Source organism: Salvia miltiorrhiza, chromosome 4, assembly GCF_028751815.1.
Source record: "Salvia miltiorrhiza cultivar Shanhuang (shh) chromosome 4, IMPLAD_Smil_shh, whole genome shotgun sequence".
NCBI classification, from domain to species: Eukaryota; Viridiplantae; Streptophyta; class Magnoliopsida; order Lamiales; family Lamiaceae; genus Salvia; species Salvia miltiorrhiza.
Window position 1 is genome coordinate 4003716 of NC_080390.1, and position 22539 is coordinate 4026254.

The 22539-nt window shown below is 35.5% G+C and overlaps 1 protein-coding gene and 1 pseudogene across 2 annotated transcripts; one reads left to right on the forward strand and one right to left on the reverse strand.

The window, feature by feature from the left end:
• Nucleotides 1-6557: 6557 nt before the first annotated feature.
• Nucleotides 6558-12024, forward strand: LOC131022221 (protein DETOXIFICATION 43). Of its 2 annotated transcripts, XM_057951670.1 has the most exons (14): nucleotides 6558-6613; nucleotides 6900-6950; nucleotides 8564-8654; nucleotides 8742-9115; nucleotides 10031-10185; nucleotides 10283-10418; nucleotides 10501-10597; nucleotides 10685-10785; nucleotides 10853-11016; nucleotides 11107-11178; nucleotides 11257-11373; nucleotides 11460-11555; nucleotides 11639-11760; nucleotides 11841-12024. In XM_057951670.1, the coding sequence occupies exons 3-14, from the start codon at nucleotides 8575-8577 to the stop codon at nucleotides 11893-11895; spliced, it is 1569 nt and encodes a 522-aa protein (XP_057807653.1). In that variant the 5' UTR covers nucleotides 6558-6613; nucleotides 6900-6950; nucleotides 8564-8574; the 3' UTR covers nucleotides 11896-12024. The 2 variants fall into 2 exon arrangements, with proteins under 2 accessions (XP_057807653.1, XP_057807652.1); XM_057951669.1 differs by lacking the exons at nucleotides 6558-6613; nucleotides 6900-6950 and having other exon boundaries at nucleotides 8410-8654.
• A 1304-nt stretch (nucleotides 12025-13328) lies between these two features.
• On the reverse strand, nucleotides 13329-17159 carry LOC131022209 (zinc finger CCCH domain-containing protein 30-like; annotated as a pseudogene).
• Between the last annotated feature and the right edge of the window lie 5380 nt (nucleotides 17160-22539).

A 22539-nucleotide genomic window follows, 5' to 3' on the forward strand; every position in this document is an offset into this window, starting at 1 on the left:
TGGCAGTAATTCTTTTTTAAGTTTTATTTTATTTAATGAAGTTTATTTTTATATTTGGTGTGCACCTCTATTAATTTTTTTAAACCACACATAATATATGTGGATAATAATTTTAATATTTATATTTTGACAAATTAAAGTAAATTTAATTTCATTTTTATATATTAGTGCCAACTAATCAATTGATTTCTCTACAATTATACAATAAAATAAAAATTAAATAGTCTTTAACATTAAAATAGGCATAAAAAAACAAGAATGAATATGTTAACAAAAAACACAAGAATTAAAATAGGCAAAAAAATTAAATACTAGTCTTTAACATTAAAATCGAACTCAATAAAGAGTAGGATTGTTTAAACTCTCAACAACTAAAAGACAAGAAAATATTAACAAACTAATCAATGTCATTAGAACTACCCCTATTGTAATTTTTACCCCACTCAAAACAACTTTATCAGCTTTCTTAATACCCGTGCCGGCACCCAAATGGAGCACTTTTTCGTGGACGGGGGGAGTATTTATTATATGTGCAGGTCTTTTTACATATCAGAAAATGAATCCTATCATGACATTAATTTGAAGATGTAGTATTAGAATTTGATATAAATGTAGTAAAAGGATAGTGTATTAATTGAGTATTTATAATTACACTTTTTATAAAGTGTAATAAAATTAGTGTAGTATTAGGCCATTTTTCTAGTAGTTTCCATACTCTAGAATAAAGGAAACGAGCATGAAAAAATAGAAAATCGTGAAAAGAAAGGAGCTCAGCGACCGCCACAAGAAATGCTAAGGTGAAGCTTTGGTTAGGGCATAAGCTCGGCGATTGCCGTGGAGGTCGTCGGCGTCTCTAGATGAAATCAACGAGCTCCATTATTTTGTTAGTTTCAGGCTTTTATCTGTATTTTTCAATTTTTAGACTAGATTTTTCTCATGAGCCTATAAATAGGTCTCATTGTTGACCTATTTAGGGTTTCACATTTATATTTTCAGATTCCTAGACTTAGAATTTTATTAGTATTTTTTTAATTTTTAGAGCTTGGATCATATTTCTATAGGATTGGAGATTCAAGTTTGGCACGCTGATTTTATTTCGGGTTTTAATTAATTTAGTCTTTTTAATTGTTTTTTCCAATTATGTTTTGATTTATTTTGCTATGTCTGCTAGTTTCGTTTCTGATTCTACGGTTTGTATGTAGTTGATTGAATTTGTGTGTTTGATTTATTGATATCAATTTGCCTTCCATATCCTGATTCATCATTCATTTCATGATGCATGCCTGATTTCTTATTAATTGTCTTAGCAATAATTTGCACGTCTAGTTGTTCAGTTTGAGACTTGAATATGATAATTGTTCAGTCGATTCAGGAATAGCTGATTTCTTATTAATTAATTAATTTTATATATTTGTTTATATATATATATATATATACACACACACACACACACACACATATTTGTGTTCAATAATATGCATAATCAAGGCAGCCACTCAAACAATAATGATATATACTATTTAGATTGAATTTGTGTTTTCCACTGCGTGCATTTTATTTGGAATGCCTATGTCAGGTGTCGTATTCTTCTTAGTGCTACGTGAACAAAATGTATGGTTCAGATTTAGTATTACATGTTACATGATCTGTTTCTATATATATATATATACACTAAAGGGTAAAAATGTGATTCACAAATTAATAATTTTACACGTTATTTTCATTAAACATTTCACTTTCAATTCACTTTTTAACATTCACCTAGGGTTTCAAGAAGAAGAGCTTGTTGCCTTCTGTGCAATAGAAGAACCGCCGATCTGGAGGCGGACGACGTGGTAACGGACGGACGATCTCTCTGAAATTCGGCAACAACGGCGACGGGTTTGCGAAGATTTATCATAGGGTTTCGAAGAAAAAATGAGCCACCTTTTGTGCAAGTGAAGAACCGGCAGGGGCGGCGGAGGCGGACAACGAAGAAACGGCCGCTCGATCTCTGTGAAATCCGGCAGGGGCGGCAGCGATTCACGACCGACGGCGACAGTGGCGGTTGTAGGAGATTTGTTAGAAATCAGAAGTGGAATCTAACATCCGACGGCGGTAACAGCTATTAAGAGTTTACTCCAGCGATAGAAACAAAGCGGTGGCGATTCACGACCGGCGGCTACGGTATTTACTCTTAAAAATTTCAATTGCATAGTTGTTGGAATGTGATGCACAATTGTGTATGTAATTGCATAGTTGCTTTAGTTTATTGCATAGTTATTCACAATTCCTCTAAATTTGTTTTTATTGCATATATTGTTGTGTGATGTTGCTGGGAAAATTAAGTTAATTGTACTTGCATAGTTGATTTATTGTGATGCACGGATTGTTCTCAAAATATGTACGTGTTAATTAAATTTGTGGCAGTGTTCCTGAATTTGTATGTGTTGCATAAATTGTTGTTTGATATTGCTGGGATTTTGATTAAAATTTTAGTTGCATAGAAGCTTGATTGTATTGCATAGTTGGCTGGAATATGCATAGTTACATAGTTGATTCATTGCATATTTGCTTAAGTATGTTGCACAGTTAATTTGATTGCGTTGTTGCATAGTTGGCTTCATTGCGTAGATGCACATATGCGAATTTTTAGCATAAACTTTTAGCACACCTTAAGCATGCTATTCACTAGATCTAGAGGTCACTAGTTGCAGGAAATATTGTATTGTGAGTTGTTATATAGAAATTAGTTATTTGTTGCACAGTTGAAGCTAGTTGCATTTGTATGATGTTATTAGTTGCACAAATGGTTTTGTTTTTATTGTTATTGTGCATCAGTTGCACATATTGTGATGTTGTTGCATAGATGATAATATTGTGTTGCTCGATTATTGTGTTTTGTGTGGAATAAAATTCTTTGTTGTTGCATACAGGAGAGTATTGTGTTGCTTGGTTATTGTGTTTTGTGTGAAAAATGTTATACTTTTTATTTGAATTTAAATATGATTTTGAATATGCAAAGAGATCTGGTAGTGTTTGCACAATTTAGATACGTGGAAAATATGTTAATTTTATAGAGAATTTGAATATAAGTTTGTTGTTGCGGGAAATATGTGTTAGTGTTTTCGTTTGCGTAGAAATTTCTTAGTTGCACATATGGTAATATACGTGGAAAATGATATTTTGTTTCCTAAATGTGAAAGAAATATTCTTGGCATTTATTGAGGTGACTAGTTGCATGAAAGATTGTATTGTGAGTTGTTACATAGATAAGTTATTTGTTGCACACAACATAAATTATTATGCATAGTTCTAACATCTATAGTATGTGGTTACTCATGCATTAAAGTTATTAGAATAAATATATTATATCATGATAAAAATATTACTTGTAATAAATGTGATGATTGTTTATGTAGAATTTTGAAGTTTGCATAATGACCTATTCGTATTGGAAAAGTACATTTGGTTTTGTTTGTTGTTGTAATTGTTTTGTTGCGTCATTATGTAGTACGAGTTGCACTCAAATCATCCATTTGCATAATAATAACATTCATAATGCATATTCACGTATAAATACATGATATTCTAGACTTTCATGTGTTTAGTTCCAACCAAATAGGCGATGAAAATCATGATTGGTGCAGAGATATGTTTGTTCGTGCGTCGGTCTACAAGAACTGAAGTCACGATGTTGAAGTATTTGGCGATAGACAGAATTCTTGCATGGGTTACTAGTGATTGATTTGTTATTGTGAAGCTTTCCAGAGTAGATCAAAACATCAATTGAGAAGGAGATCGACTGCTGTGCAACTTAGTTTTTTGGAGAAGAAAATGTTCAATTTTTTGGAGAAGAAACTGAACGTAAATTTTATGTCATCTATATGTTCTTCACATCATTCAGTTAAGATAGGTCATTAAAGATATATTTTACTTATTGTGCAAACTAAATTTGATTGTTATATATGTTAAATTATTTATTAATGATCGTGTTCAACTCATAGTCATTTATTGTGCAACTCTCAATAATCTCATTTGATAAGCATTTCACGTAAGTGCTATGTGCAATTGGATCTTACGCAAAAAGCAACAACCAAACTATCGTATTACTATGTTATATGCTACAAAGAAAGAAGTGAAACATCAAAGTAAGTGAATGTATGCAACTCATAAATGGTCATTATGCAATTCAAATTTTCTCTAAATGCAGCAGTCAAATCTTACATTACTATCCTTATACAAAGAAATAAACAAAAAACCTAATTAATTTATTCTATGCAGCTCGTGTTATTATGTTATGCTACAAAGAATAAGCAAAACATCATGTTAAATATATGTGTGCAACACGTAAATAGTCATTATGCAATTCAAATTTTTCTCTAAAAAATTGAACTATCGATTTTTTTGAAGAAACTAAAAATGAAACCATGATGATAACAAAAATGGAGATACAAAAAATGAAGAATATCATTATTATTTAATTCGTAAAATATATGATTTCAACATTCACAAAAGTAATTAATAATAATATGATTGTAGTTTGTAGAGAATTAAAGAAAACCTAAAACTGTAGAAAAAAAAAAACAAAGTGATTTATCTATGTAAATGAAAAAGGAAATGAAAGCAAATCTCTTAAATTTCGGTTACCTATATATGTGGAATCATAATCAATTACATTATTAATCCCACTACGATTTTTAATTAAACTAAAATCATAAATAAAGAAATCAAATCCTAACCGCACATTAATAAAAATAAATGGCTAAGATTAGGTTCCTAGTTCTCATTTTAACACATATTTTTATTAGAACATCTTCCTATATATATATATATATATATATATATATATATATATATAGATATAGATAATAGATTTAGAGAGAGAGAGAGAAAGAGAAAATAAGAAGAATGCTATATATTTAGATAATGGAGAATGTGTGCGAATAAGTCGAATAAATTGAATAAATTAAAATTTTATATGAAAATATATTTTTACTTGAGTTTAAATTCTGAAAAAATGAGATTTTTATTATATACATATACACGTGCGTAATAAGGAAATTGCATTGCGAGTCAACTTACCAATAAAAATTAGGTAAGTTTAGCCGAAGGAAAGTGGTGGAATCATACGTGCTCCATATTTGCAGAAAGTGGACAATATAATTAAACTCATTATTTTTGTCTTTTCTCCGATGTATAAGTGGTGGAATTCCACCCTATAATGACAACTATGCCCCTTTCTACTATATGATGTGCCGAGTGCAACACTCGTTCCATTTATTCTTTCATAATACTATAATTAATTTTTCATCTAACCTACTGAAAGAAGAGGATGATAACAATTTTAGATATATAAAATGGTTTCTTATCACTTTGGTACGGTTTTCGAGCTAAGAATATTATCTCAAGCTCTTCCAAAAATTCTCTTCAAGAAAATCAGCTAAGATTATATTATCTCTAGCTCTTCTAAAATTTCTTTAGAAGAAAATCTGAGGTATAATTATGAATCAATAATTATTCCATTGTAATAAATTAGTGTCATGCATATATGACTAATCATTTTTGCTCATAATTATTGTTTTTTATATATTACACCTCTAAACGAAAAGAGTTTTTATATGATATACTTTTTTTTTTTTTTTTGAAAATGAGTTGTTATATTATGGAAACTTATGAGTGTTAAATTTCAAAGAGCAATGTGCAAACTTGTGTCATCGACTCATCATAAAACACCTAAGAGCAAAATTGCAAATTAATTAAGAGGAGGTAGCCTGAAAACGAAAGAGGCGACGAAGGTGGCGGCCTATTGGTCGACGGGGAGCGGAGGGTGGCTACTTGAAGGGGTTCGGGTCTCTGGGGTGATTTGAGAGTGAAGGCGCACGATCGATGGTGGTTGTGGCTTCACTTGTGGCAGTTATTAAATAAAATTTATTAATTATTAAATATCATATACAACTCAACAATAATAATTTAAATTATTTTTAAATATACAATCTTACAAAAGCTATATATAAATCCTTAATTACAAATTGATCAAAGTCATTTCAAGAACATAGATACTACACATTCAACAAAACTAATACGGACTAATAATAATAATAATTAAAAAAAAAAAAACATAAGACGAAATTACAACATAATTTTTTTTTTTTGACTTGGGGGAGTTGGGGAGGAGGAGCAGTGGGGTTTGAAACCGAGACCTCACTGTTCACACACATGAGGTCGCACCGCTTGGTGTCCCTTTGGGAAATAATAATTAAAAAAAAAAAACATAAGATGAAATTACAACATAATAAAAATACAAAAAAAGGAGTGTTAGAAATTGTAAGGATGTGGTGGACATGATTGTACGTAGTTGCTCTTAGTAATCACCACTCTTCCCTTTAAAAATAAGTCCATATTAGATCTCTCTGAGACACACATTGGATTCACGTTCTCTCTCACACACAATCACAGAGTGACGCATTATTAGTGATGTGTATAATATTGAATTGATTAAAAATAGAATTAAGGAGAAAAGTAGTGAAGTGAAAAAAGGTGTATATAAAGGGCGGAGTGATGGGGTTTTAGTGTTCAAACCAAACTCGACACCAAAAGCATTTACACTTCTTAACTTGAGAGAGAGAGAGAGGTGAGATGTGCATGCTTCATCAGTATTAATTTACTTTCCAGAAACTGTATCCCAGCCTCTTTCACGTTCATCAATCTTCTTTCTCATTTCATTCTGTTACATTCAACAATACTCCATTTATAGAAATATTGTTTATTTCACTTGACAAATTTTATTGCTACTTTCCTAACATATTTGAAAATGTAACAAACAAATGCAATTAAACCATTCTGTATATTTTAGTTTGCATCTTATTTCTAGGTCTCTGGTATTAATTTTTTGCCTGTTATTTCCTCTCTTTTGCTAGGTGATCTGCAGCATTGATACAGCTAATTTACTGGTCTCATCAAATTCAAGTGTGAGTACATTATATGTTATCAGTTTTACTCTTATGTATAAATTAACTTTTTTTGTTAATCTTGAAACAAAAATATATACTCCACTCATTTAAATACAGCTATAATCTAAATAAATTATAGATACATGTCATGGCGATAATTTCGTCCATTGCTTATCGTCGCTCCTAATGGAGGATGAGTAATCTGTCACGGCAGCCCATATTCTCTCTCTCTCTCTCTCTCTCTCTCTCTCTCTCATGCACACACACAAGAAATTATTTTAATACACGTACGAGAAAATTTTCTAGAGCAGTCCATTTCATAAAAGGGGTAATATAATGGATATATGATTGGATCATCAATTAATAAAATAGCTTTAATTTACTTTACTTTCGACAAATCGCGCACGTACATGTGTGTGTATATATATCACTACTCAAAAGTATTAATATATGAGTCGGTGATGCTAAAATCAATAAAAGAAATGACTAGGTATATCTTCATTCATTATTTATCATCTGCATGTATAATTGAGTGAATTTTAGACGTTACTTTAGGCTTTATGTGATGTAGTTAGAAAGAATTGATTTCATTGGCCTGTGTTGCTGTCCACCTGTCCTTCTCAAGATATAATGTAAATCCAACGTGCATCACTACTTCTTTCATTCTCAATGTTTTAATAAAGACCTCATTCTTAAAATAGGACCCTAAGTTTTAGTGGTTTTGAAAAAAATGACTATATGTTATGAAATTTGAAAATAGGGACTATAGCTTTTATTTTTTATATTTAATTACACTCCTATTTTGGGTCATGATGTAAGTTATAGTCATCATTTTGATGTGTTAAATAGGAATGTAAATGTAAAAAATTGAAGCTATAGTTCTTATTTTCAAATTTCGTAATATATAGGCCCCATTTTTAAATTCCGTAACACATGGTCCTCTTTTTCAAAAACACTAAAAGTTACGGTCATGTTTTAACAATTAGCTCGATTCTAAACATATATTCATGTCATGCTTCCTAATTTTAACTCCTTTTTACAAATATTTGCTAAATTTATAAATATTTGCTTCATACTATATTAATTTAATACTAGGTATAGTTGATGCATGCACGACTCGGATCCTTCATAATAGCAAACACATTAATTAGTAGTATTATTTAAAAAAAAAAAAAAAAAACTATGTCTGTACAGAACTAAAATATGATACTTGACTATATGAAGTTAGAAAGCCCCAGATAATACCTGTTTGAATAAAGTTCGTTTGATTAAGACGCATGCATTTGATTAATTTTGATGAAACGTTTTTCAAGATAGTTCCACACCGTAGTCTTGATTCATGCAACGTCATTTTTCTTCACCACATTTGTTAACCATTTTTTGGGGAGAATAAATAATTATAGTACTATGATACTATATAATTAATTAGTTGTATATATGTGGCCTGTTTTCATTATCCAGGGGAGTGAGAGCCTAGGAAGGCTCTTGCATCTCCTTTCCTTAACAATTAAATAATTCATGGAGAAATTACCTTGTCATTGCTAGCTACCTCCAATTATCACACAAATTAAGGTGGTGATCGATGTCTATATATGCTCATGCTAGGAATAATTCATATGAATTAATTGCAGTTGGAAGCTCAATGGGTGATGAGAATAATGCTGAGGTGTCAGCTGCCGGAAAGTGGAAGTTCCCGGTGTTTGTCTTCTTCCAAGATGCTAGGTTTCTTTTGTTTAATTTTCTCATCAAGCTTTAATTAATTTAGCATACTATATATTGTGTTTTAATTCAATTTGGTTTGAAATGTAGGAATGTTTTGAAGAGGGATGAGCTAGGGCGGGAGATACTGCGCATCGCGTTCCCGGCGGCGCTGGCGCTGGCCGCCGATCCCATCGCATCTTTGATCGATACGGCGTTTATCGGGCACTTAGGGGCGGTGGAAATCGGAGCTGTAGGAGTTTCCATTGCTATCTTCAACCAAGCCTCCAAAGTCACCATATTCCCACTTGTTAGCATCACCACCTCATTTGTTGCTCAGGAAGATACTGTCAACAGAATCTCCGATGCTCATGACTTGGAGAAGCCGCCATCTGACAACAACGACAACAATAACAACAACAACAGCAGCAGCACCACCAACATTGCCATCATTGATGAAAAATCCAACAACATCAACCCTCATGGTATATATATTATTCACTATATATGTTTTCATAGTTTGTAGTTTTTATTTTGATATGAGTTTAATGCGTAGCCTAACCCTACCCTATATACGTGGATCGGATAAAATAGAAATTCGTTTTAAAATTTAAATTAGTTTTCATTTTCAGCCTTTAAATGGTGAAGATCTATACTGAATTCATCATTTTATCGAATAAATTCGTGTTCCTGGGCAATTTTTGTTTTTTTTTAATTTATCATGTTTTATGAAGAACTTATCATGTGTTCACAATTAATTTTTACGTAGGTTATATTTAAAAACAGATTTGTAACAAAACATCCTAACATTTTCAGCTTAAAACAATTAGCTCCATGTCATTATTGTACAACTTGCTTTATACCATTGTGTTTAATTTGTATAACTAATTTTCTATCGTTATATTTTGTACAACTTATTTCTTATCGTTGATAAATATAAGCAAAGATCTCTCAAATAACTAACGGGCCTTCCAACTCCATCAACAAAATTATTACTTTTTCTTTTCTTATTTTCTATAGTGAATGTTTTTCATTTAGTTATGCCCCCACACCACACACACAAAATCTAAATTTTGTTGAGGGAGTTGGAAGACCCGTTAGTCATTTGGTCGATCTTACCATATTTATGAAGGATAGGAGGCTAGCTGCACAAAATATAACTACTTAGGGTGCGTTATCTTTGGTCGTAAATTTATCATGAGAAAATGAAGGATAACAAAATTTCATCCTTTAAATCCTTCATTTATTTTCCCTCATTTCCTACAAAATAGAATTTGACTCTTACTTATTCCTCATTTTCACTACAAATGAGGGATAATATTATCCTTCCATTTTTAGTGTGATAATATTATCCCTCCGTTGCAGTAGTTGAATATTGATTGTTTTGTTTTGTTGAGCAGAAGGTAAAGGAAGCAAGTGGAAGTGGGAAAGTGAGCGGCGTAACATCCCTTCAGCATCGACTGCTCTGGTCCTTGGAGTAGTGCTGGGCCTCATCCAGACCATTTTCCTTGTATTCCTTGCTAAACCACTCTTGAACTTGATGGGTGTCAAAACGGTTATTACTACCACCATATATCCCTTTTCATTACATAACTTATTGTAATAATCAAATGAAATGATGATGAAATTGTGGATCATATATATATATATAGGGATCTCCAATGCTGGAACCTGCAGAGAGGTACCTCACCATAAGGTCACTTGGTGCTCCTGCAGTCCTTCTCTCTCTAGCCATGCAAGGCATCTTTCGCGGTTTCAAAGATACTAAAACTCCTCTTTATGCTATTGGTAACATTAATATTAACATTTCATTTTTATTTTTAATGTGTATGTATATATCATTCATATATGTCTTGTTTTCTGTCAACAGTTGTAGGTGACCTAACCAACATAATTTTGGACCCCATTTTCATATTTGTGTGTCGTTGGGGCGTCGCCGGTGCTGCCATTGCTCATGTCCTTTCACAGTCAGTTTCCACTCACTACCTACCATATATATTAATTACTACTACACTTCCAAATTAAACATGAAATGTTTAATTTTTTATTTTTAGGTACTTGATCACTCTGATTCTATTTAGCAAGTTAGCAACACAGATTGTGATGTTGCCTCCAAGCATCAAAGATCTGCAGCTGAAGAGATTCCTCAAGAATGGCAAGTTAATTAATTAGTCGATACTCCTTATTCTAGAACGCGCCTTTTGACACTCCCTCGCCTGCAGGTTTCCTTTTACTAGCAAGAGTGATAGCTGTGACTATCTGTGTGACGTTGGCTGCTTCGTTGGCTGCAAGGTTCGGCCCGACTCCAATGGCTGCATTCCAGATATGCCTGCAGGTCTGGCTCACTTCTTCACTCCTTGCTGATGGCTTGGCAGTTGCTGGACAGGTTACTTACTTACTTACAATGCTTATCAAATTTTTATATATATTTTTTTTTGTTAGAGTATAATCAATGCAAACCACTAATGATTTTTAGGCAATCCTTGCTTGTGCATTTGCTGAGAAAGACTATCAGAAAGCAACAGCTGCTGCAACTCGAGTGCTGCAGGTGATTTTTAACTACCACCAATTAATCTAAAGCAATGTAACAGCACATTCGTGATCCAATAAACTGCGTTTTTTGCAGATGGGATTCGTGCTTGGGCTCGGGCTTGCTGTCTTCGTTGGAGTCGGGCTGCAGTTTGGATCAGGAATATTTTCCAAGGACAAGAATGTTATTCATATGATCGCCATAGGCATCCCGGTAACTCACTCACTCAAGCTTCCTATAATCTAAATGTTAAATGCTAACTTAGGTTCGATCTTGACTGGCGTTGTATGATGATTCAGTTTGTAGCAGCAACGCAGCCTATAAACACTCTGGCATTCGTTTTCGATGGTGTCAATTTTGGAGCGTCTGACTTTGCATACTCTGCATACTCCATGGTTAACTCCATTAATTTACCATCTAAGATCAACATTTATTCATTACCAACTTTTATTTGACATATATATTCACAATTTTTCAGGTGCTTGTATCCATAGTGAGCATTGGATCATTGTTTCTTCTGTCAAAAACTAACGGTTTCATCGGTATCTGGTTCGCTTTAACCATCTACATGGGACTAAGAACATTTGCTGGGTTTTGGAGGTGAAAAAATCTGTGTTTTTTCACCATAACTTTTTTCTCTTTTTTCTAACTAATATCCCAATTTTTGTATTTGAATGCAGGATGGGAACAGGAACAGGACCTTGGCGCTTTCTCAAGGGGAGATCGTCCTCATAGAAAATATGATCCTTCAAATGTAATAAAACAAAAAAAGAAAAAGAAAAAAAACTATCTTTGTTCCTTCACCCGTTTTGCTTTATTTTTGTGTTTCTCATTGTTTGTTAAGGCAGTATTATCTTCGTACAACTTATCTCTGTGTCCTCTCGTCCAATTTGTCTTCTCTTAGAGCACCCGCATCGCGGGTACTCGAGGAGGTCCTCGAGGAGAGGCCGTGCGTCGAGGAGGGCGATGCGGCGTGGAGCTCCTCGAGGACTCCTCGAGTTATCGAGTATCCTCGAAGCCGCGGAAGAGATGGCGCGTGCAATGCACGCGCCCAATTTAAAAAAAAAAAAAAAGGAAAAATTCGAAGTGAGTAAAGTCGATGGTGCCGGAGGGGCGACGCTTCGCCGGAGACGAGAGGGAGGAGGCGACGGTGACTGAGGAAAAGGGGGAGGGAGACGATGGTTGTCGCCGGCACCTAGTCGGGCGGCCGGAGGAGAAGAGAGGAGAGAGGGAGAGAAATCTGATTGTGTGTGTGTGCGGCGGAAGAGGGGGTGAAGGAGAAAGAGGGTGGAATTTTGGGCCACTTACTTGGGCCGATTTTAATTCAAGTCGGCCCTTTGTTTTACTTGGGCCACTTAATGATATTTTAGGTTTTTTAAATTTTTATGTATTTTTTTTAGGTGTTTTTAAATTTTTATGTATTTTTTTTATGTTTTAAGTAATTTTAAATTTTATGTTTAATCCAGTATTTAAATATGCAATTTAAATTATGCAATAAAATTTAAATGAAAAACATAAAATCAAAACTAATATTATCAAGTAGGCTATCAAGGAACCCCAATGCAGCACTACCTACTCAATAACACAAACACTATCAAGTAGGCTATCAAGGAGGCTATCAAGGAACCCCCAATGCGGATGCTCTTAAAATCAAATTCATAAAAGAAAAAAAAATGTTGACTTGGTTGCTCTTGAACATATGATCATAAATGTTTTTGTTGCACAACTAAACAAAAATCAACATAAATGGTCTCATAAAAGAACATTAAATAACTATATAATTTAATAATAGCAAAGAAAATAGACACAATACGACAAAGACTTCCTTGTTTTATCCGAAATAAACTGGAGTTTGTCCCCATGAGAGAGATAAAGAAGGCAGTAATAATTAATTAAGGAACCCCACAAATCAGCATCAAAGATAATGCAATCACCAACAACTGATCCCCACCACCCACACCAGTCCACTCCCCCATTTTTCCAACACAAGAAAATTAGTGCACATTACGTCCCTCTCCACTTCTAACCTAAACCAATCACCATCAACATATGTGGCATCCAATCCATTCCTACTTCTTGTCGCAAGCAAAACAATGAAATATCATAATCACTCACTAACATTCATGAATTCATCACATTTGCTTAAAGAATCATGGAAACATGATACATGGGAAATATAATATTCGGATTTAACAGAATACAAAAGAACAATTGCCCAAACTGGGCTGGGTTTACTTTAGTACAGCCCCCGATATAACAAATGAAAACTCAGGTTGTAATAATCAATAAATGAGGTAAGGTTTTTTAATACAACTTTTTTGAAGAAAAAAATTAAATTTCAGTTTACCAATAAGAACTCCCGAAGTCCATCATTGCTGCTGCTACCTTCGACTTGCACCTTTTCTTCCACGAGCCAAAAAAGAGCACAAAATTTTTTATATACTTCCTACACTTTTTGCTTGTCTAAGTGAGAATGAATTCAAGATCTGTTTCGCTAGACTATGAGCTGATCAAGTCGCATCTGATCGAGCCAAGCCCCTAAAACAGTGTTATCGACGGAGTCAGTTTGAGGGTGTGGTTTCAAACACTCACCGGATGGTGCAGCGCCAGAACTCGGGGCTGCGGGCTTCTCCATCATCTCAGGTGGTGATTCTTTGACAAGAGATTGCACCCACGACAAGTCGGGTTCTTCTCCATCAGCTACTCTGCGATCAAATGAGGATGATCTCTTCAAACCACCTTCATGGTCTGTGCCAACTGCCCAATCAACTTTCCCGTTCGCAGGTCCCCACTTAGACCATGCACTTGTTGGAGATCCCACAACAGAGGCACGGTTGGACCCAAGTTCCCGGGAGCTGATGCTGCGCATCTGCTGCTGCTGCTGCCTCTCACGCTGAGCAAAATCTGAGAGACGGGCACTCATGGGGGATGCTGGCTCCAAGCTTCTTGGTGACATCCTTGGAGATGACACACCAAAAGAAGCCTGCAACAAAGGATGTTCAACATTTCTTGGAGAAAAAACATTAGTATTTATGGGTGATAAAATGTTTTGCTGCGGTTGGAACTGATTAAGAACAGCTGATTTATGTGAAGGAGAAAAAACACCAAAAGCCGCTGCCTGATCAGAAAGTCTTGGAGATGATGCGATCTCAGCAGAAAAAAGCTCTTCAAGATTGGAAGGAGTCAACCTTGCCTGGGAGCGGCCAGAACCCAACATAGCAGAATTAGGGCGTGGCTGTGAAAAACAAGCCATGTCATTTAAAATCAGTTGCTGGGAATCATAATTCTGCAACATGTTAAGATCCTCAGGTGGAATATCGCGAGCACTGAGGGAAGATCTCAGGCGACTAGACTGCAGATTGCTACCAGGTAGACTGAGAGTGGGGACATTTGGTTGAGTCCAAGCTCCAGAAGATGAATGAGACATTCCATTTGCTGTAGGGGACAAGGTCTGATTGAATGCAGAAGGAGACATCACAGACTGTGATGTTGGGGAACCAGGCAAAAGGCTTAAGGCAGCAGCCAAGTCCATGAAGCTTGCTGTAGAGGCCACAGATCTTGGAGAAGGCACGCCGGATCCAGTAGAGACATACAGAGGACGAAGCTCTTCCTGGGTGTGCGCAAAAAAGCACACCTGTCTCGCACAGCTTGTGCCATCTTTGCACAGCCTTGTCCGATACTGAGCAGGGTGCAACCAGCATTCAAATACGCCATGAGCATACTCACACATATCCCCACGCCTACATGCACCCTTTCGAAAATCAGGGCAAGGGACACAGCTGTAGTGGTACTTCCGCGGGTCTCTTCTGCGGGCATTTTCTCCAGGGGTGAACAAAAGGGCATTCAGTCCAATCATGAGAATATGCCCTTGAACAAGGCCTGACCTTGAATGAGAACATGCGGAATTCATCAGTTGAGTAGATACTATTTCTAATATCTGGTAGAGATGGATCCACAAGATATTGTTTCTTCTCTGACACAGAATTAGACGCAGGATCGACAAACTTAGGAGCTGAGGGAGAAGATACAGAATCTGACAGCGAACACGTAGACCTGCTTTCTGGCGATGAAGACAGTACAGGGGAAGATGCATTTGAGCCAGATATGTTGACCCGTAAATTGCACTCACCAATAGACCCATCAGAAATGTTGTTCATGAGCAAGTCCTCAAGAGCAGCTTTAGCTCCAGGAAGTTTTGGAGGAACTACAATCACATCACCTGGACGCAAGCCACGGGAATCCTCAATATTGGGATCAGCACCAGCAGTTAACAGCAACTTCACAACATCAAATGCATGGATAGAACCTCCAAAAGCCGCACAATGGAGCGCAGTCCACTTATTGCCACCACATGATTTATTTAAATCAACTTCAGGCAACGCAACTATTAGCTTCAATACATCGACGCTACCATAAGTAGCGGCTACCATCAACGGAGTTCTTTCTTCCTGGCTGATCTGCTTTGAACCTTTCTTACGAACATACCAAAGTCCGGCCTCATCAACCACAGACAAATCAACCTCTATCAATCTCTTGAAAGACTCAATATCATTGTTGGCGGCAAATTCAAGCAAACTGGAGAGGGAATCATCAGTTTCTACAGATAAGTTGTTCAAATCCTTCTTGTTTGATTGGTTAATAGCTGCCCCGTGGGTCGTACAAGAATTTGGATTTGATTGCTCAGGCCCACTGCACATACTTCGATCAACTGCAAGTCAACCAATATCAATAACCATATGTAGAAGTTTAACATAAACTGTTTATAAAGTATACCAAAGACCTAACAAAAGACAGAAAAAGTAAAACAAGGATAGAACAAAAACAACATAATCAGCTAGCATTTGAAGTTGAACAAAAATCATTCAAAAGCATGCTTGTACTCATACTACAAAGATGAAAACAAAATACACTATCGAAGCAAAGTAACCTACGGTAAAATTATCTTATGTAAATTGAAGGGGAAGGGCAACCAATTTCATATCTCTATTCGTCCAGTTATAAGTCTGTAATACTTAAATTAGACAGAGACAAAGAAGCAAACCAAATTTATACTATGACTAGATGGAAGATACAGAGAGTTCCATTCATATATCATTAACGAGAAATGGAAAATAAGATCATCAAGAAGAGCAATCAATAAAGCAAGAAGTGCATATTAAGCTAAGCCACCTAAATAATATTCCCCGGAGTAAATAATAAAGTAGTAGTCGAGAAAAGAATCTACTTTTGCATTATATTCAAAAAAATGAATAATTCCTATATGTATCTATAGCCCGCGAAAAACGAATCTTTATCCCGAAAAACATATATATTCACCAGATACATTCACCTGCATCAATAATTACCATCCACATAAACCAGAAGCGTTTGAATCTATCCACACAGAAAGATCGCAGAAAATGACTACAAATCAACATAGCAGGATGTGCATAATCACCTAAAATACAACGATTTGATTCAAAAACCAAGCCATTGCGAATCAAGTCCAAAAACTCATGAATAAAATGATTTCACTTGGAGAACAAACATAACTCCTAACCGAACTAACAAAATCTCAATTCACAGAATCGCAGATAAGTTCAGAGAATGAAGTCAACGACTACTCAGTCAGTAGCCAAACATATTAAGAAAGAAGCCAAAAAGGAATCAACTCACCTACGATCGCGAAAAACCGGAGCTTTCACCGGAGATCTGCAAATAGATCATGTCAGCCGCTCATTAATCAATCCAACGACAGAAAAGAAACAACGAACAGAAACAAGTCTGAAGCAGAAAAAGCGATCTTCATCGCAGAGATCAACTAGATAAACAAAAACGAAGGATAAAGACGAGGTTTTATGAAAGGATACATACAGATACAGGGTGAGTGTATATATATATATATATGTATGAGTTGGGGTGGAGAGAAGAAAAATCGAGAGAAAGCGAAATGAAGGGAAAGCTTTGTTTTGTTCTGCGCGGTGTAGAGAGAGAAAATGTTTTAGGTGTGTGTCTCTGTCTCCTAGACAGAGAAAGAGTGGGGGTTGGGAGTGGTTTTGAAATTCAAATGAAGATGAAATTCAAATGCAGATGCGAATGCAAATGAGATTACTTTGAAATGCACGCGAAATGATGTGGAAATTGGAGTCAAGTCTGGGAGTGGGACCAAGTGGGGGGAAAGGAAAATAGGTTTTGGACGGTGTGTGATGTGTCCTACTTCGGTCTAAGAGCATCAACAACAGTGGGTGCAATAGGGGGATCGAACCCGGCCTATTGCACCCGCCATCATTGCCGCACCCGGGAGCAATGGAGATGTTGCAATTGGGCGCACCGGGTGCAATGGAAGGAATGGAAGGGGGGTGGCAACACGCGCCCCTTTTCAAGCAAAAATAATGCCACTTTCTAGTACTCCCTCCGTCCACCAATTAAAGGCCTATATGAAAAAACACGGATTTTAAGAAAAAAGTGTATTTTTATTAGTTGAGTGGAGAAAGGGTCCCACTTTTTTGTAAAGAATCTTTGACTTTTTTGATTAAATAATGAATAAAAACTTACCAAAAATAGGTAGGCCTTGTTTTTGTGGACGGACCAAAAAGGCAAGTAGGCATTGAATTTGTTGGACGGAGGGAGTAATTGCTATTCCCTCCGTCCACAATTTAATACCCTACTTACTTTTAAAAAATTGTCCACAATTTAATGCTTTATTCTGTTTTTTGTACCCTTTTATCATCCCTTGTTTCATTTAATTACTACCCTTTGCCATATTTAGTTCATCCTTCCTTATATTTAAATTAATTACGCTTTTTATTACTCTCCCTACTTGGTTCTAGATTATTCCTATCTAACCTAGATCTAAGGCTCTCTCTCTCTCTCTCTCTCTCCATTCAAAACATTAGATCTCTCTGAATTGTGTTCTTCGTCTTCCTCGATGGAATCTGAGACGATGGTCGAAGAAACTCCGTTTCTCAGAGATAGATGTGTGTGAATCGGGCACTGTCGTGCCGGAATCGAAGCTGTGCGCCCCTCTCTTTGAATCGGAGCCGATTCCGTCGGAGTCCGAAGCGGCGCCGTGGTTGCTGCCGGACACCGAAGCTGTGCGCCTCCCTCTCTCTGAATCTGAGCCTATTCCACCGAAATTCGAAGCGGCGTCGTGGTTGCTGCCGAACACCGAAGTTGCGGGCGTCCCTCTCTCTGAATCGGAGCCAATTCCACCGGAAACTAAAGTCGCGCCGTGGTTGCTGTCGGACACCGAAGCTGCGCTCCTCCCTCTCTCTGAGTCGGAGCCGATTTTGCCGGAGTCCGAAGCGGGGCCGTAGTTGCTTCCGGACATCGAAGCTGGGCGTCTCCCTCTCTCTGAATCGGAGCCGATTCCGTCGGAGATTGAAAAGGCGAAGCGCATCTCCGACCTCAGAGAATCATTCAGTCGCGAAAGGGATGAAGCCAAGAGAACCTCCGACCTCAAAGAATCTTTCGAACGCGAAAGTGAGGCTAAGAGAAACAGGTGATTTCGTTCTGTGATGCCTTCCTTTGTGTATGTTCATTCTCTATGTGGTGGGGGATGGCTGGTGATGCATTAGTTGCGTATGATCTCTGTATGCTGCCCTATGATGTGTGTTTTGGCCAATTTTGAGGGTTTGTGTATGCCCTATGATGACTTGAAGCGTCTGAAGGTACCAATTGTGTAGTGTATGCTGCCAATTGTGTTTTTTTGTATGCTGCCAATTGTGTAGTGTATGTTGCCCTATGATGTGTGTTTTGGCCAAGGTACAGCACACATAAACATAATCTTGTCAATGAACCTCTTTGATTTGCATGTTCTATACGGTTCCTCTTCATCCGGCATGAGGTAATACATATCTTTGGTTTTAGTAAGGTAAAACCATTTTTCATCAATATGAATGGTGTTGTACATGGTTTGGAAGTTTATAAAACCTCCCTCACTGACTGAACTTAGCTGATTTAGGCTTCATCTAAGTCTTGACAGCCTATTGTGTGGGGTAAGAAATGGTTTGATAACACTAGTGTGTGGTTTTAATTTTTTTTGCTTTACCTATTTTTGAATCAAAGACTTAGACACACCTAGGTTTCTAGACATGACTCTCATTGATGATCTTTGAAGCACTGGCAGATTCTTTACTTTTTTAACATCAATACTCATCTTATTCTTGTATGAGCAACCTTTTCTTATGGATTTTACCTGGACAGGTACACCACAAGCTCGCTGATGTGAAACTTGGCTCCAAATTCTCCACACTGTCTTCAAATCCACTTTGAAGAGAAGGGTTGCCTCCTTTTTTGCACCATAGTGAAGCTTACCTCCAATGATATGCTCAAGAAGCTATTGGGCTAATTTATTTCTTTCATTGTCTTCAATTTTTTTCCTTTCAATGGCCATTTTGTATGTTTAGTTGGAGTAGTTGGTGAGAATTGAATTCTCTGCAGTGATGTTGTATTTGTAGTTGTGTTTGTGGTTCTTTGAAGTTTGATTTTCCCTCCAAACTTTTAGAGGGATAAATGTGCTGTCACAGCCTTATTTCTAGCAATGCAATTTCTGTTTTGCCTCCAGTTTTCTGTCACTTTTCATCTACCGGTTTCCAAGTGTATGTGTTTGACAGATTTTAATTTGTGAAGAATTTTATAAGCAAAATTAAAGAATAAAAAAACAATAATGCACATCAGAATGTATATAAAGAAAAAAAAAAACAATTTCAATTAACTGTGAAGAATTCTTTAATGCCTCTGAAAAAAAAAAACAATAATCCATAATGCATATAAAGAATAAATTCTAAAAGAAAAAGCAATCTCCTAATCAAATTAGTAAAAGTAATCTAATCTCTTAACCACTGCCATTTTATTTCATTCACATCACCTTTTTCAGCTTTCTTAGTCTCCGTGCCAGGACCCAAGTAGGGCATTAAATTGTGGACGGAGGGAGTAGTATTTGCATCCCGTATAATACACGAAAAAATATTTTTTATTTTTATATTTATATAAAATTAATACTAATTCAATTATTATACTTATAAATATAAAAAATTAATTAAATATATTTGAATTGAATATTAAAAAAATAAAAAAATATAAAGAATTCACAATTATAAAATTTGATATTATGAAAAACAAAAATAAAAAATAAGTTAAAAAGTTAAAAATATATTTATTCAAAATAGATGAGAGAGGAGAGAGAAATTTATAAAAGTTTAATATTCAAAAAAATTTAATTTTTACATTTTAAATAAAATATTTTCATAAAATATATATTATATTAAAGCTCTTATCCTGATCTTTAATTTGATATGCCTATTAAATATTTTATATTTAATCGAATTTCACAATTTTGGAAAGAAATGTAACAACAAATAAGAAGTTAAAGAAAATGAAAATAAAAAGAAAAATATATAGTTTAAACATAAACCTTCAATTTTATTATAACTACAAAATTGCCATTCAATTTTAAAATTAATTTGAAATTGATTTCAAATTGGAAACTCTTTTTTTTAATATAGTATAGATTTTTTATTTTCCCTTCGGGAACATCCGATAAAATAAGTATTTTTTTATTTTAATTTTGTAAATATTGTACTAATATAAACGAGCCAAATTCAAACTATCTAAAAATTTTCTATTAATCTCATTATTTTCATGATTGAATTCGGGTTACGTGGCCTCCAATCTATATATTATATAAAACAGCAGTTTAACGATAATATTTTACTTCCAAAAATCTACGATTTTCTCTTCCAAAGTTTTAGGTATGTTTAAACAAAGTGGGTGTATGTCTCTCTCTTTCAAATTTATTTCTCATGATCGATAAATTGTCCAGGAACTAATCAATCAAATTTCTTTTTCAAGAAAGATAATTAACGAAAATATTTGAATTGAAAAAAGATGACGATCAATTAACAAAAAAAAAACATCTGAACTGAAAAAAAAAAAAGATGACGATTTTAAGCTAAAATATTTTGTAGCATTCACACAACACAAAAAATCGGAAATCAACATAATTAAATAGGGAAGAAAGACCGGAATGAGCACAATGCAGATTTGGGAGCGATTATTTGAGCCGATAGCGCAAATGGTATAAGAATTATTCAAAAATTATTGAAAAAACTAGTTCTCAATTGGGAATTAGTTTCTTGATTATTTTTAAAACTAATTTCTTATTTTTCTAATAGTGTAAAATGCGACTTTATTCATTAATTTTAGGGAAAAGGTGCAGATTGGCCCCCGAAGTAGTAGTCCCTATAACGTATAACCCCTCTTACTAACTGTGTGTGCAATTAAACCCCTGAACTCCGAGAAAAGGGTGCAAATTCCCCCCTCTGACCTAACGCCGTTAAGTGTCTGTTAATGTTTGAGTTTAATTGCACCCTCTACTTCAGGGGTGGATCTGCACCTTTTTTTTATTTTTTTTATAATTTCAGCAACCCACCTCCGGCATCAACTTAACCGCCCCCGTACTCATCGATTCTGACTTGCACCTTGTCAGCTCGCACGCACCCAATCTCTTAGTTGTCGACTGCCCACCGCTTACATGTAGCAACGCCACCAGATTCTTCACCGCCCCGCACAACAACATCTCCTCCAACACCTTAACCTTTTAGGCTTATCTTATGATATTAATTGTGTATATATTTATCTATATAATATATATTTAAATTTTATTTATTTATTTTTGAATAATTATTAAAACTCTAGATAATAATTATGATTTTATTTTTGGTTAATTTAATATTTGTAAATTTATTTTAAAAAAGAAAAAAGAATGGATCTGGGTCAGGACTCGAGACCTGTGAATCTAATGGATCTGGACATGAATCTCATTTTTTTGGACCTAATGGATTTGGACCGAATCCTGACCTAAGTAAAAAAAATATGGATATGGATTTGGACCAAGCAAGATTCGATCCAGGTCCACATCTGGAGTTGGTGATGTTGCTGCATGTCGGCGGTAAGCAGTCGACAATCAAAAGATTGAGCGCGTGCGAGCTGACAAAGTGTAAGTTGGAGCCGATGAGTACGAGGGCGGTTAAGTTGATGCCATAGGTTGCTGAAATTAAAAAAAAAAAAAAAGGTGCAGATCCACCCCTGAAGTAGAGGGTGCAATTAAACCCAAACGTTAACGGACACTTAACGGCGTTAGGTCAGAGGGGGGAATTTGCACCCTTTTCTCGGAGTTCAGGGGGTTAGTTGCACACACAGTGAGTAAGAGGGGTTATACGCTATAGGGGCTACTACTTCGGGGGCCAATCTGCACATTTTTCCCTTAATTTTATGAGTATTCATAACAATCTCAAGGGTGCCTTCAATGATGGTTGCTTCCAATTTGGAGGCAACTTTAGGAATATTTACTTTGCATGATTGATAAAATGGATAATTGAATATTTTTATTCTCAATAG